This window comes from Gymnoscopelus microlampas (assembly GCF_963454915.1).
Source record: "Gymnoscopelus microlampas genome assembly, chromosome: 18".
Taxonomy (NCBI): domain Eukaryota; kingdom Metazoa; phylum Chordata; class Actinopteri; order Myctophiformes; family Myctophidae; genus Gymnoscopelus; species Gymnoscopelus microlampas.
In genome coordinates this window covers 30,422,575-30,439,875 of record NC_139955.1, presented here as the reverse complement: position 1 = coordinate 30,439,875, position 17,301 = coordinate 30,422,575, and the positions used below count along the sequence as shown (strand labels likewise).

Genomic DNA, 17,301 nt, shown 5'->3' with positions numbered 1-17,301 from the left:
CAAACGAGGGTCACTCTCTGCCTTTTACCACAGTCCTATATAAACAAACCCCGCTGGGAGGACATTATTAAGACAGGTGGGGGTGCATTAGAAAGTGTGCTTTTGCCATTAACAAATACATGGGAACCAGAGACTGTTTCCCATCAATAACAACAAGGTCTGCAGAAGTCTTAATTTCACCAGGCATAAGTCATGTTGAAATACATATCTAATATTAAAGGGGGACATTTGCCAACACCCCTAGGTTGTATCCAATACATTATGCGTTTGTCAGAGAAACGAAAGCTTAGTCAGACACTTGTATAGGCCATGAGTCATTTTAGTCCTGCTCAGACATGACAGAGTCCCACAGCAAACAGTCACCCTACTCGATACTGTAAGAGGTTCAAATCAATTTCACTAAATTTCATTTTGCCATTTCTTTCTATAGAAAATCTTTACTCAACTCCGACCATAACCCCCACAATGGCACTTCATTTTTTTGCACATTAATTCATTATCATCTATATTCAAAGTTGTAAAATACATACTTGTGTTGTGATAAGAGTATACCCAAAGGATCTCACATTATTCAATGTATTCAACACTTTACATTTAAGTTTAGCTTCCATTGATTCACTTCCTCGACTCATATCAGCCCTACTAGCGATGGGTGTCTTTTTATATTACATGGATCTTTGTTATCTATATTCAAAATAGTCAAATATGACTGTTTGTTGTCAAAACAATTTCCTGAAAGTAGATTTAAAACAGCAATAACAGAGCAATAGGGGCCGGAAACAAGGGCTTACACAGACCTTCAGAATGTTAAAGACACAACTCAATACTGGTAAAACTATTCTAGGCACAGTGGCTCCGTGTACATGACATGAAACATAGCTTTGTGTTTGTGTCTGTGAGAGTGTATCTGTGTGTTGGAAGTCAATATCGAATAGGCTACATCCGCTCTATTTGACAGACTATTTGAAAAAAGACTATTTGACTCATAAAACATGCTTCATCTTATTTCTCTGACTCTTTCGATACCCTCCCCCGCATTATTTGTTGTCCTCATGGTGCTATAATGTAAGTCATCTCTCTCAGTAATCCACTGGCGTATTGGCCTTGGGGTGTGGACAACTGTTCCAACTACCTAGAGATTATATGTAGACGACAGGGCCTGTGCTAGCTTGCAGTGAGAAAGGCAGATGCAACCCTGATTTGCCTGAACATCAAAGCCCAAAGCAAGTGACTGACACTCAACTGCAACTGTCATAAAGTGAGCGTTTAGATGCCTTACCTGTGTGTGTGTGTGTGTGTGTGTGTGTGTGTGTGTGTGTGTGTGTGTGTGTGTGTGTGTGTGTGTGTGTGTGTGTGTGTGTGTGTGTGTGGGGGGGGGGGGGGGTCCTTTTCCTGATCTGGGTGGTGTGTTATTTTTCCCTGTAATACCAGCCTCACTTCCTAATAGAACACGGTTGAGTGGCTTTGTGTCTGTAGGGAGAGATTTATGGCACGAAGTTTGAGTTTCAGCTTGGACAGGACGACTGCTTGGTGTGCTGGCAACATACCCAGGGGCTGCTATGCATGGTGCTGCTCAGATATTTCCCAGTGAATTGAAAGATAGCAGCCACTTTTACAATCCAATTTGCTGGAAATAACATGCATGCTCTCAGGTTGGTCAGTGACAGCATAATGTTTGAATCAAATTGTAAATCTGACATAGGAAAGGTCAGTGGGGATTTTATAAGGGGGGGGGGGGGGGGGGGGCACTTGCCCCCCCCTGATTGGCCAGCCCAGTTCTGATCTATTGATCAATAAAAATAAAAAAAGAATCATAATGAAAAAATATTTTGTATATATATATTTTTTCCGATTGATTAATTGATTCATCTACCTATTTGTTGAGTTCTCATGTATTTGTCATTTGCAAGTGGCATTAGGCATTGTAAACAGATGTGTATGAAATGAAAGCCTGCTAGGTACTTATAACAAGGCGTTAATGAAGTGACCACCATGAATGGAGCTCTCTCCCTTTGATCTCTGCTCTGCAGGAGTTAACGAGCATAGTTGTTTCCTCTGAAAATCGATCAAACTACATACGTAGTTCCTATACGTGCAGGATATAACATGTAAGCAAGCTGTGACACTTACTGTACATGGAATGTTACATTATTAGTTACATTGTTTGTTTTGCTTACTTTGCAACTGTCTGCTAGTTTAATTGTTTTATTGGTTTAAGTAGGCTGCTTTGCAGATGGAGTACCATTTTTATTCAGTGTTCATAATATGTTTATAGGATGATGTATTTGTACTGTACTGTATTAGCCATACTGGTGACAGTAGATTAATAGTGTTGTCTCTTGACAATTTGTTGATCTGTGAGCCCAGCCCACCTGCTATTTACAGATTTAACTGCCTCCTTAACTGTAGACTTTGCTCGACTCAGTTCCTTATGCAACTCTCTGGTATAAAGGATTCTCTGACTGGTATAATTTCCATAAAATAATACCAGTCAGAGTTCTATAGTTTTTGCCCCCGCCCCCACCCCTGACAAAATCTTGCCGCCCCTCCTGATGGGAAAGGTAATGATGCTGTCACATAAGAGCAATTTCAGAAGCAAATGTACATCGATACTGCCTGCCAATGGCTCAAGTTTGAATCAAAATGTAAATAAATATGGTGGTGGGTGCGGAGAGTGGAGGCATGTACTGTCTCTCTGAGTTAAATGAACACTTAGGATTTCACTGAGTGTGTACAGTAGGTTATGAAAGCAGAAAATGACATGCCTCTCATGCCCTATTACATATCCTAGAGCTATATCATACACTATGTACAATATCTCCATGATGAAATTTCATTCGAATGTAATGTCTTCATTTGCCATGTCACTTGTATCAAATTCCAAAATTCCAAACTGACTGAAGCAACCCACAGAATGTGAAAAGGCTAATTCAAAAACATTGCAGTTAGGGGGGAAAACATACAGTATGTTGTAATTTCAGCAACATGTCATCTTAAATCGGCACAATTCAGTAAGTAAACGTCTTTAAATAAAAGTTGGTTTTACTTTCATGACAAGATTTAACATAGTCAACGGTCAACCATTCAGTCGCCCACAAGAGGACATGTATGATTAGCTTTCAATATTACCTGTCTTGGGGTCGACGTTAAAGTATGTGCGCTGCGACTCAGGCAAGGAGAAGGACAGCTTGTCATCTGATGACGTGTCAGCATCTTTTGCCTGCACGTGGACTACTGACCGATCCTTAGGCGCATTCTCCGGGACAGAGGCAAAGTAAATGGGCTGGGAGAGTTCTGGAGGATTGTCGTTCACATCCAGCACTTCGATGAAAACGTGTGTCCAAGAGAGCAGAGGTTCAGTTCCCAGGTCTGTTGCGTAGACAGACAGCCAGTAGTGGGGGACTGTCTCGCGGTCCAACATCTCTGTTGTGCGGATTACGCCTGAGGATAACAATCAATTAGACAATTATAACACAATGTATTATAATCAGAATAATAATACATATACACAGTACACTGTGACCATTTTGCTCTTATGTGTCATAAACGGGGGCGGGGGGGGGGGGTAGGATAAAATGGCTGCTATGTGATGTGAATATGGTCAATGAAATTCAACATAATATTATCATGCCACCTTTCTTTTTCTTCTTTGCTGTTGTGTTGAGTGAGTGTTTTTGAATGTCAAGATTTTCGTGGAAAAATACAGTACATCCCCTGAGGAAAGGTTTGAGAGCCACTTACAGTACCCCTGTCAACTATCTGCTCAGATATTATCTATACATAAGTGCAGCAGCACGCTACAAGAAGTCATGACCATAACTTACAAAGTAAATGAAAATATACAACTGCCTCAAACACCCCTAGAGCTTATCATGCAGCGTAACCATGTCACTGGGTGTCGGTACAAGTGAAAGGTAAACAATTTAAAGGAATTATTACCAGAAAAGTGTTATCTACTTTGACAGTGATACTAAAGGATTAACTTATGCTACAATGAAACTGTATTATCAAAAGCTAAATTATATGACAAAATGTGAAGAAAATGTCTTAGTACCTGATTCAGATAATCCTTGCTAACAATAATGTAATGTCAGTGCTACATGTACAACTACTATCATTGCCAAGAGTGCAGTGATCGTAGGGGTGAAAAGTTTAGATTAGATGGATCCTTGACTGACAGCAGCTGTAAAAGATGTAATTCTTTATTGTTTAGTATGCAATCTAATCCTGGGGGTCGAATGAATTCCAAATGCCTGCACTGACTACTAACTACTACGACTATCACCAACAGTAACAATGAAACTACTCCCACAGATCATAGCCTAGTATCTCTCACCTGTTTCCTCGTCAATGGTGAAGACTCCCAGACCGGACCCATCATGGATGTGATACCGGACCACTCCATCTCTGCCCAGGTCCTTGTCTGATGCTTTCAGGGTCACTACCGACTTCCCAACCACAGCGTCCTCCATCACAGCTGCCTTGTATACAAACTCTGAGAACAATGGCCGGTGTAGGTTCTCATTCACGTCCAGAACTTCGACCTCCACATAGCAAGAGGAGGAGAGAGAGCGAGGGAGGCCGTGGTCAACAGCGCGGACTGTCAGGTTGTACGTCGACCGCCGCTCAAAGTCCAACTCCCTCTCCAGCGTCAGGGAGCCGGTGGAGGTATCGAGGTTAAAGATCCCACCTTCTGTGTTCTTGAGGTTGTAGGTAATGAGGCCCCCACTGCCCAGGTCTAAATCAACACTCTCCACCCACAGTAACACAGTGCCCACTGGAACATCCTCTGGGACCTTCACTTTGTAGGACCTGGGAATGAATTTGGGAGAGTTGTCATTGACGTCTCGCAGAATCACCACCACATCAGTGGTGGAGAACAACTGAGGACCGGCTTTGGCCTGGTCTCGTGCTTCGATCCGGATATCATGTCTGGGTGAGACTTCTCTATCTAATTGACTGGCCACCATCACATCCCCAGTGAATGGATCAATCTTGAACATCTCTGTGGATGTAAGCAAAGAGTATTGAACATTGCCGTTATCCTCTGCATCCCGATCTACCGCGTCAGCTTTGAATATGATGCTGTCCACCTCTGTGCTTTCAGGGATGCGTATGACATATCTAGGTTGCTCAAAAACAGGTGGATTGTCATTGATATCCATGACATTCACTGCAATGAATTTCCATGCAGATGTTTGAGGTATCCCTAAGTCATAAACCGTGATATTCAATATGTAGAATTCTTTGACCTCTCTGTCTAAGGAGCAAACTAATTGAAGTTCCCCAGTGAAGATATCAATGGAGAAACATCCATCCTCATTCCCGCTGGATATAGCGTAGACAAGTTTGCCGTTGTAACCAGAATCCTTATCTACGGCCTTGAAATGAATGATTGTGGAATTTAATGGGTAGTCCTCTGTAAGATCAATAGAGCCAGAGATGCCCACGTTAAACTTGGGAGAGTGTCGGTTAATTATGTGAAGATCGGAGAAGGACTCTTCGTCCTGGACTGTCAATGCGGGTTTGATTGACTCTATGAGTTTTTCCGTCAGTTGTTTGAAAATCCCTGTCTCTCTGCAATGTACAGTGGCATCGTTGCCTTTGTCCATGACAATTATGGTGACATAAGATGGGTCGGAGTGATGCTTCCCATCTGTAGCAGTGATCCTTAAAGTATATGTAACCACCTTGTTGTCTGCTAAAACCACAGGGGGTATCTGTTGCTTGAGAGTGACAGCACCTGTTGAGTTGATTGCAAACAGATGCAGCTCATTCCCGGACTCAATGGTGTAGGTCAGCTGCTGCAGCTCATCCAGGTCAATGGCATTCAGCTCGACAATGTTTTGTCCTATGGGAAAATCCAGTGGTACTGTGGCGTTGCATTCCACCCTCTCAAACAAAGGGACATTGTCATTGACATTGCTCATGGTAATCGTTACGGTGCACTCACTGACACGACTGAACGGGCTCCCACTGTCCGAGGCCCAAACCCTGAGGTGGTACCAACGTTTCATCAGCTCGTAGTCCAAGTGCTCCGAAGTGGAGATCACCCCAGAGAACGGGTCAATGGTGAATGGCAAGGGACCAGCATTGGCAATGGAATACGTTACATAGCCGTTTTTATCTTTATCAATATCTATGGCTGTTACCGTCAAGACAGCACTCCCTACCGGGGTGTTTTCTTCCAGCATGGCCTGGTAAGAGGCTTTGGTGAATTTGGGGCTGTTGTCATTTTCATCTATTATCTCAACAACTATGTGAGTCTCTGCTTCACCTTGGTTGGCCATTACATCAAACTCATACCGATTCTTTTGCTCATAATCGAATGCCGCTGCGGTTGTGATCACTCCTGTTTTAGAGTTTATCTTGAACTGAGTGCTGTCAGGGTTATTTATGAACGCAAAGGTAACATTAAAGGGGACCGATGTCACAGAAACCCTGACCACGTGAGTTTTAACGGGTGAAAACTCACTGAGTGAAACAATGTAAGTGTCCTCCAGAAATCGTAATGGACTATAATGTTGTGAGGGAACGTGTATTTGAGTAACCGGAGAGAGTAGAGGTGGGGTGCTCCTGTCTTTGGCTCGGACGGACAGGTTAAAGCCATACAGGCCCTGAGGCCAGATAATCCTCTTGGTAGAGATCAATTGGAAGTCGCTGCCACTTATGCCTGAGGGGATGATCTCAAAGCACTTGTGGGGATCCCCTCCAACAATACTCAAGGATTCCACTGGCTTAACACCTGCTTCCACATTGACTATCATGGTTATTTTACTGCCATCCTCAGAAACGACGGCACTCATGGGGGGCGTGACAACCGGAGAGGCAGAGGGCATCTTTTGCACGTTCACGACAACTCTCGCAACGTTGCCGAACTTCTGAACGCCAGATATCTTTTTTGTCCTGTCCTCTGCTAAGATGGTGAGGTCATATCTGTCATTTCGGGTGTGATTGAGCTTCTTAATCAGATCCACGGTGCCCGTGAAAGGATCCACTGCAAAAGGATGAGTTCTGCTGGTGAACAAGTAATAGAATTCAGCATTGCTGCCAACATCTGCATCAGTAGCACTCACTCTGACCACACTCGATTTCAACGGTGCATCTTCCCTGATTGCCACATTGTAAGAGGCAGGGTAGAAGAGAGGTTTAAGGTCATTGGTGTCAAGAACCTGGATTGACACCTTGGTCTTTGCCTGAAAGAAATAAGTGCTCTCGGTGGCTTCAACAGTGAGCATGTAACTGTCTCTCACCTCCCTGTTGAGTTGTGCAGAGTTGCTGCTACGCGTTCTGATCCGCAGGAAACAGAAATCTCCGACGATGACCATTTCTGCTTGGAAGAGCCCATCTTCATCACCCGAGACTAGGTCGAACTTGATATCCCAGTAGGCATCGGCCACCTCAATGCCCATTTTAACCGGAGTCTCGACGTATGTCCGTGGAGCTGAGTTCTCATAGATGGTGACATTGTAAAGATGGTGCGTAAACCTCAGCGGTGTGCTGTGCTTTCCCCCTTGACATCTGCACAGATTTATAAGGAGCACAGCTGTTGTGAGCAAGAGGGCTGCTTTGGAGGCAGCCATCTTCAGTATGTCCATGAGGATCCTCAGAAACTGTGGGAGGGTTAGAGAGGGTGAGATAAAGAGACAACATTACTCAATGAAATACAAATTATGAATAGCTTCATTCTTTTGATAAAAATAAATAACTTTTACATGTTTCTCTTTCTGTAACTCTGTTCACCCACTATACACCACACAAGAACCAATATACACACATTTTGTGTATATGATGGCGGTTGCACTTATGTATACACTTACACGCTAATATCTGGAGCTAAGTGTTGTCTCACCTGCACAATAGACTATACACACAAGAGACTGTGTTTGTCTATCTGCTGCTATTTTAACTGCCTCATTTTATTGCGATTGAACTGCTATTTTTTTTATTTAAACATGCACATTATGTATATATTTGACATTACTCATATTATATTAGAAATACACATCTGAGATATCTGACATGTTTTCCATGTTTGTGTGTTTGTTTCCTTTTTCACCCATCTTTTAACCTGTGATATGACAATAAAGCTGAATCTGATATTATCTAGCCCCCCAACTAGGTTGTGAATAGCCCATTCATTTTCTGCATAGTCCAAGTTCCTGTTTCAAGATGCAATATGGACACACAAAAACACAATGACACAACAGTGGAGTGAAAGCTAACAAGAGAGGTATTTGTCTCCTGTCCTGACATGCTTTTGACCAAAGTAAAACCAAGCAAAGCACTTGAGAGCTGGCCCTGAGGTTTTTTTGTTGTAGACAGGTGGAAACCAAACCCTTATATACCCATAATTACTCCTTTGAAGAATACTATAACAATTACTAATCAAAATAAGCCTTTGTCAGCATGGGGCGATAAAGACGGATTTGTAGTTCCATGACTTAGTATTATTCTGATGATCATGGGCGGTTCAGTGTTGATCCAATTGTAAATGGATGCAACTGTATGTCTGTATGTCTGTTCTGCTGATGGCTTTAACTGTGTTGCTGTCCCTAAAGGCATAATCCACCAACCAAGCAGTCGCTTTCACAATCCTTGTGTATGCTGTCTGAATGCATGCAAGCATAATTAACATGATGATGGGTATAATCCATTTTAATTGTTCCAGTTCCAACTCAAGAAATGTTCAGCCCAATCACAAATCATTTCCATACTGTAGATCACTGTTTCCCAAACAGTGGGTTTGTGGGTCGCGGATCCATTTTTGTGGGTCGTGAGTAAATATTCCTTTATTTTTTGTTTCTAAATTTTGTCATTAATTATTATTTTAAAAGATTTTCTAAAGATTTCCACAAAAATCCACACATTTTCATGAGTTGAAAACAAAAAAATCAAAAATAGTTTCATGAATAAACTAAAAATAATCAAAGAAATTCCCTAAAGTAGAAAACCCATGTTTAAGAAGTAGTGAAAATAGCAGATCTGCAAGCTCGCAACGCGTTGTGAGCTTGTAGATCTGCTATTTTCACTAGTTTGGGTCCCGGGCAAACCTCTGCTTTCTCTTTTGGGTCTTGAGCTAAAAAGTTTGGGAACCACTGCTGTATACTATACTGTACAGTACTCTCTTACTCTCATTACAACGTGACCAGTGAAAGTACAACTTTATCTCTGCTTTAGGCTTACTATTTATATCTTAACTTAAACTATATCATAAGCCCCTCACATATTTCCATGCTAGCAACCATGACATATTTGATATGATCAAACTATGTCTCCCGGGGACTCTCTGCTTTGATTTTAAATTGACCTATTTTCATGTGAGATTTGTACAGGTTTGCTAGGCTTTCAAGGGATAATGAACAGTACATGTTAGAGTGGTATGAAAGATATAGGCGAGCTTACATCAATAGTACAGTGATGGAAAACAAAAACAAGCCCCTGGACCTTTATATACTGTTCCCTTTATGTTATAAGGCTGTGAATCTGTCATTCATTTCCACAATTTCTCAAAAAAGAAAATGTCATACATCAAAAAATGTATGATTTTTTTGTTTACTTCATTGCAACTTTTGAGCCATTTCAGTAGTTTTACATACACAACTCACTGAAATCTTTACATGTTACTGTAATGTACTGTAATTAATTGGCCATTCATGTGTCTCCAGTTTGACATCCGCATGCTTTGATTTTCTGAGTTTAATTCCACCACCGTATGTAAATTTAATATGTCAATGTGCTTTGCATAAAATGTTGAGGTTTTGTTATCCTTGTGCCTTTAGGGTGCTATTTTTTACTGTTGATAAGCTCTAATAAATGGTTTGCTGCAGTTTCATTTTCTGAAGTGGGAACCCGTAATCAGCCCTTGTACAGGAACATGGACATCCATCAACATGTGAAAGAGCACAGTTGATCTATTGCTGCCCCAATGGTTGCTGAACCACTTAAACCCTACATACTTCGTTGGCCTCCAGGGCTCTACCCATGGACCCCTCATTTTATTCCCCTACAGGCCTACACAAAATCTCAGGGCTGAAAATAGAATATCTACAAGCTCACAGTTTGTTAAATGTGACAACAACTGTGGAGAAATAATTGGAGGAAAAGGTGCATGCGTCATTAGAGAGGACAGATGACCACATGGAGTTGCCATGTTAAAGATAGCTGCATTGTAAATGGAAAATACATGAACACAAGGCAGGAGGGGTGTCTTAATGATATGCGGTATAAACCATCACACAATTACAACCATAAGGTGCTAATACAGATCTGAGGGGCACACGCCCTCTCAATTTGAAAAGACCCTATTCTAGCAGAACACTTTGCTCTTATCCGCATCTGTCACAGCCATCCACGGCAAACAAACGTGTCTGTTATCAATGGCAAGACATCTTTTTTCTTTTCCACTAGATAGGTGACGAGAGATGCTAATCACTTCTTGTCACATCCACAAAACTTCCTCCCTTTAAGAAATGAACGCTGGAAGTAGTTGCTTGTCTGAACACGTGAGACAGTCCTATAAATATTCCTAAAGCCGATTATGGAATAAACATTATACTAAATCGCCATTCTTCTAAGCCGCTGGAGGCATGTCGGACAAATGGAAATCACAGTGAAGCTAAAAGAATATATAGGCAAAGCATGATTTCACGTAAGCGGTAAAAAGTTATGAATACCTGTGTGCATAACTTATCTCATAATTGATAGGGGCTTATGGAAACATCATCCCCATGTATGGGATGTATTTTCACATCTCCGGAGAGGTTTGAGGGCTTGAGGTCTCAGTGGAGGGTGACAGGTATGTGTGGTATTATCTTAACTTCTACATCTTGGTCATACATAATGAGATTACATCAGTAATCTGGTCACTGTCTGGGTTTGAGGAAGGGGATTTACGCATAGTACAATCTTCTCTAATTTTCAAGAGTCATCTTTCTGCCTCTCTTATCCGCTAGCATGAGCTTAATTAGTCTACTTACAGTAGGATGTAACCTATACAAAGTAAAAACCTCAGTGCATTTGTAACTCTGAGAGTACAAAAAGATCCAAATGAACCCTCACGTATTTAAATGTGAGTCAAAAGAATCTATTGATATTTTCCATATTTATTATTGCAATAGCCCACATATTGAGTCTATAAGAATAAGCTAAATACATTTTTGATCCTGGACGATAGAATAGAAAATGTTCATCCAGATTCTGAAATAAATGGACAATATTGAGTAAATGTAATTAAGCCACAAGAAAAAGTTGCTCATCCAACTCTATGCAAATTTTCTACACTGTCAGTTTTGCTGAAATCCGGAATGTTAAATTAACAGGCAGGGTCAACACTATTCCAATGCCTGAATTGAATAGAAATTCATTAAATAGAAATTCGTACCCAATGGTTCACTAATCTGACCAAAAACTATTTAAACTATCAACTTTTGTTTTCAGTTTTAACTTTTATTTAGAGTTATTGAGCTGTACATGAGGAATGTTGGGGAAGACGGTGTAATTACCATCTAATTACATGTCTGGCATAAGTGGCATTACTGGAAATGAACGCAGTAGGGGCATGTCATATGTATGCACTCTACCAGAAAGCCACAGAACTACCTCCATTAATTTGTTTCACATATACAGTATACATTTACAGTACACTTACTTTTTTTAATGGGGCTCTATAATATAATTTGTAATGCTCTGCTTCAGGGTGCACTTTCCTCCAAATATCTTGAGAGTTTTGACCCTGCCTTGGACGTTGATGAGATGCTCATTACAGTTTGTTTTGTTGGAGGTTTAGCTATATTCCTTTGCTTTAATTTGAATTTTTAAAAAAAGTTACTGTACAAAGTGCAGCTCAGTAATTTAAAACCAAACCACATCCTCCGGTTAGGCCACTTAATTCTCACAATTCTACTGATCATACAATAATAATAATAATGCTGTTTAGTGCTGCACATATTGTTTCGGTATGTGCACAAAAAATAAATCAACTGTGCTACTTAGTGAAATGACCTACAGCAGTCATTTACAATAATCTGCATCTATTCACAATGACACAAAACCTTGTAATGTAGCACACAGTACTACTTAATGAAGATAAAGTAGTTTGTTTTCCCATTCTCATAACACTAAAAGTGCAATTAGGCAGTTTGTTCATAAAGCTTGTAGATTTAATGTATGTGATAATAACACTATACCCCATAGCTCTAGAGTTACCAGTTGTATGTATTGTAAACTTCTGCCTGCCACTTCTCTTCTTCTTTCCTTTTGCAATGAATGTATGCATGTATGCATGCATGTACGTATGTATGCATGCATGTATGTTGTCCTTGTTCCCTCTTTTACATACAGACTACAACACAAGAGCACAGATTACATTTACATTTCATGACTTTAGCTTGAGGATTTTAACCAAATATGAGCCGGTAGGGATTCATTGTCTTATATTTCAAGGACACTCCAACAACATGTGTGAGGACACCAACCAAATGGACACAGCTCTATACGGTACATTACATTTCATAGTACTAAGCTTAACATGGTTGTTGGAATTAAACATGTGAGTGCTAAGGAAAGGTCCCTCTTACCACTAAGCCATGCTGTCACAACAATGTGTCACTATAAACCATCAAACTTTAACCACCTAAGCCCTACAGGTATATATACTTCATGGTAGATAGAAAAAATAACCTATGTGCAAGCTCACAATTACTTTTTTTAAATTATTATTATTTATTTGTATTGTTATTATTATTATTATTATTTTATTCATTTGGGGGAAAACGTTCACATATTATGACATGCCAAAGATAGGGATGCCAAATTGTAAGTGGTTAAGTTGTTAATATGTCTCTTCACAAAATAATGCAACCATGACTTGCTTAGTAAACACATACATTTGCGCAGACACACAAACGTACATACATACACACACACATTCACATAGACATGTGAAACACATTTTCATGAATGCTGCAGTGCACACAGAGACACATACCTGTACAGTCAAGTCCTCCACAAACATATAGTGTATATACAATGTAAATACACCTACACATACAGCACATAGTAGGCTACACACCTCCCCCTGCCCCCCAAATAACCCATGAACACGCACGCACGCACGCACACACACACACACACACACACACACACACACACACTCTGTCTCCCCCTCTCTCTTAAACTATACATACGTACTGTACATACAGTACACATCCCCCCCTGAGTGTGTCCTTGTCTTTGCCTCAGTCGAACCCTCAAGGTATGAGTACAGCGACCTGTAGGCACACGCTCAAGTCCTGTTCCCCAGATCACGTTTCAACAATGCACCCGCAACTCACAGTACAGGCTTTCTTTTCTTTCTTTCTTTGCAAAATCGGCAGCCCTTTTCATTGTTTTTATTCTTTTCATTGCCGCTGTGTGCAACGGTCCCACAAGCCCTCTTTCTACCCCGTACCCTGAAATCCTATACCTCCAGGAGCAGGTAGGAGGCATTGAAAAGGAGAACACAAGACCAGCACCAGGCCTAATTCAGTACACAAAAAGCAGGAAATACTGATGGAGAGGGATGAATTAAGTGCACATCCTGAGCGTTAAGCATAAAACTGGACTGACCGGTCAATTTTTATACTTGCAGAGTTGACGTAGCGCTTTTGGATTTTGCCGTGCGGGGGTAGGAGACAGAGTGCATGTGTAGGAGGACGTTTTATCGTATTAAAATACTTGCCGTAGTGTTTTTTCTTCATAGAGACAGATTATGCTTAATACTTTATACTCGCTTATCGATTTTCAAGATAAAAACAACTTGAAAATCTGTTCTAGTTGGCACTATACTGGCACTATACCCTGCCGTGGTGTATAAAGTATGCTTTAAGTGTAAAGCATACATTGAGGCAGCATATGAGACGAGAGAAGGCTATCGGGGCACACTGCATGACAGGATTCAAGCTGAGAGTTCAGTACTGTTTATGGTTCCAGGGACAAGGGTCTTAACATAACAGTATCTCTGGACGTATACTTTACGCCCACGTGTTTTAACATTCAAATTTAATAAACAAAACTTTGAACATGCATCCCACCCCAAAAACCAGATTCCTAATCAATATTGACTCACCAACCGTCTGTGCACAATGTCTATTTACTACTGGAACAGCACTAGGCCTAGGCAAAAACACCACTAGGCTCAGGAAAAAAACAAAAAAAAGAACCTTGTGCGCGGTCGACTCATGCAAACCTAACCGCATTTCCTGCCTTGTTGCTCACAAAGTGCTGGAGGGTTTATGAAGCCAGATCGACAGCTATCAGGGTCCATGATCCAACATGTCTATGTTGCAACAGTCACCACGCAGTAAATGCACAAGTCCAATATATACAGTACATCTACTGAAGTTCACATTTGCCATTGCATTTTGATAATAATGTTTCAACTTTTTTACATACTGTTTAGCTGATGCTTCTTTTTACAGATGCCAGAAGCTTTACAACCGGTGGTACACTCTACAATACTGAGAGTGAATTTAACTCAAAGAGTGTACAAATGGGTCAGGGTCCATTTGGTTCCATTTGTATAGTCTTCGAGTGGGTTTAACACTCAGCACTTTACTGTGTCAGAGGTATTGTGGAATTATTATTATGATTATTATTATATTATTATGATGATGATTATTATTATTAAAATAGATATATCACAGGCACTTAAAATACATCCTTGCTTGTAATAAAATTGCCATCATTTTTATTTGTTTATTTACTTTTAAATGTTTGCCATTTTCGCATATATTGAAGCATATATCTGAAATATGTTTAGCCTCTCGTTTTTGCACTGTGGGTTAGTTCAAGTGTGAAACTTTCAGCATATTTCTCCCTTCTGACCAGTTCATCTGGTTTACTATACACAGAGGTTTACTGCTATATTGGTACAAGTCTAATTCCAGCCAAGACCTCAATAAATTATGCTAGGCCCTAACATAACCTTACCCTAGCAGCTGGGGTAATGTTACACTGGAACAACTGGACATTTCTGTAGAGGGCTAAGGTTAAGCAGGGTGTGTGACCTCAAATCTCACCTCTCCCACAACCTCAGGCCAGGACCCTGGTCGGACTGGTTACCCCTTGATTTATCCCTTGACAGAAGTTGTTAAGCTATATTGTTAAGCTAAATCCGGATTCCAATCTCCTATTACTCTCCTTTTGAAGTTACTCGCCGTTTAACCTTACCAGCATGCTTTGACAGCAAACACAAATCCAGAATTCTTCTGAGCAATAACATCAATTATATGGCCAGGGATAGCATGAATGCAAATAAATGCTGGCCTGATACTTATTAATGATGACTATAAAGACTAGCAAAAAGTGAATTAGGTTACTGTTTGGGATTTCAGGTGATTTTTGTTTCATTTTGAATAATAATTCTCAGAGAAAATGATTGTGGTATACTATGCTAATTCACTTAATTTCAGTCATCTTTGCTTTATATTTCTTTGCTCTGTGTAGTAAACCCGAGCAATGGTGTGGCCATCGGTCAGGAGCCTATAGGTTTTTGTCTGTCATTAAATGTTTCGATGAATTGAGTACAAAGGACCCCAATGGAAACAAGCTTTCTTGGGTTTAAAATCCTCTTCGCAGACCTTGTATTGAACTTTCCCGTGTTTTTTTTGCAAACTGCTAATAAAGTATTCAATCAATCAATTAATTTCCTATAGTGTGAGGCATCTTGATGTACAAGTACACCTGCTGGACATGATGCTAGTATATCGCAGAGACTTACTGTACCCCCAGTCCAGCCCTTGATGCTGAATGCCAAGCAGGGAGGCATTGGGTACCATTGGTTTAGTCATTGGTAAGACTTGGCTGGGGATTGACCTCCCAGTCTCAGGGCGGACACAAGGCCACTGATCTGTTTTTTTTGCTCTGCATGCTCTACTGCACTCCACTCTGCTCTGAGGTATGGGCAGGGTTTGGTCATTACAATTTACAATTACAATTTACATTTTAGGCATTTAGCAGACACTCTTATCCAAATGACAGGGTAAAATGGTCACATAAGTAGAGCGCAAAGAAAAACTATTTAGTGCTTCAAAGAAACATGGACCAACCTAGCATAATGTCTTAGAGGCGGCCGTGTCTTACTGGGTAGAGAGACCGTCTGGTAAACAAAAGGTCACTGGTTCGCCTCTCGGCCCGCCCAGTAATATGTGTCTAAATGTCCCAGAGCAAGACACTTAACCCCTCACAGCTTCCCCCCACACGACCATCACTCATCATGCCCATCTGAGCAGCCATCAGCTGGATGAAGCTAAAACTGAATTTAATACGGTCTACAAAACAAACAAAAAAGGTATCTGGATAACATTCTTAGCACTAAGTGGTCAAGCAACCAGTATACAGTATATCTATTTAAATATCATTGTGTCAACAATTAACCAACATACATCTGCATAGTATAACTAGCATCAATCAAAATAGGTGACAAGAAGGGATACAAGGAAAGGGGAGTGCTAGGGGTTGAGGTGGAGTCTGAAAAGGTGAGACTTTTTCTTCTTTTTCCCAAGACTGCAGCAGAAAATGGGGAGTGAGCCTGCAGGCCTCCCCCCACCTAGTGGGTCACACAAGCCTCACTAAATTACCATAATTACTGGGCGGGTCCGTAATAGCTGACCAGTATATATAACTATTCACCGCCCATCAGTCATTCATGTGTGGGCGGCAGTGGCTCATTGGCCGCTTGGGAACCGGAAGGTTCCCAGTTCGATCCCGGGCTCCCCCAGAGTTAGTGTCGAAGTGTCCTTCGGCAAGACACTGAACCCCTAATTGCTTCCGATGAGCAGGTTGGTGCCTTGCATGGTTTCCTCTGCCATCGGTGTATGAATGTGTGTGTGAATGGGTGAATGTAATGCACAATCATTGTAAAGCCAAGGCACTATATAAATGCACCATTTATGTGCGTTTTCTTGGGCCCTGGTTGTATGGGATGTACGGCTTCTGTAGTCTGTAGTCACAGATTCTAATGAATGTTTGCTGAACTACTGCTTTACTTTGGCCTTATCACCACATTAATTGAAAAACATCGAATCGGCTGTAAGAGCTTTGTTTAGGATGTGCACATATGTGGCCATTTCTCCTTGCACCCTATATCTTTTGAGGCCCTCTACACCTTTTTTTCTTTTCCACTTTAGGTTACACTCGTTAAATCAATTGGTATGTCAGTCAGTCAGTCAGTCAATCAGTCACCTCAAAATGCAAATAGTCCATACATTTTCAGTTTTGAGGGGCATTTTGTGCATCCTCTACGGTAAACATTTGCATCGG

At 41.0% G+C, this 17,301-nt stretch overlaps 1 protein-coding gene across 3 annotated transcripts in view; it reads right to left on the bottom strand.

Moving 5' to 3' along the window:
- Positions 1-17,301, bottom strand: part of fat2 (FAT atypical cadherin 2) — an 87,348-nt gene that overhangs the window by 68,344 nt on the left and 1,703 nt on the right. For all 3 annotated transcript variants that reach the window (XM_084085554.1, XM_084085556.1, XM_084085555.1), the window contains exons 2-3: positions 4,337-7,613; positions 3,130-3,441 (exon numbers count right to left, since the gene is read on the bottom strand). In XM_084085554.1, coding sequence (XP_083941680.1) covers positions 3,130-3,441; positions 4,337-7,598 — 3,574 coding nt within the window. In that variant the 5' untranslated portion in view covers positions 7,599-7,613. The remainder of the gene's footprint in view (positions 1-3,129; positions 3,442-4,336; positions 7,614-17,301) is intronic.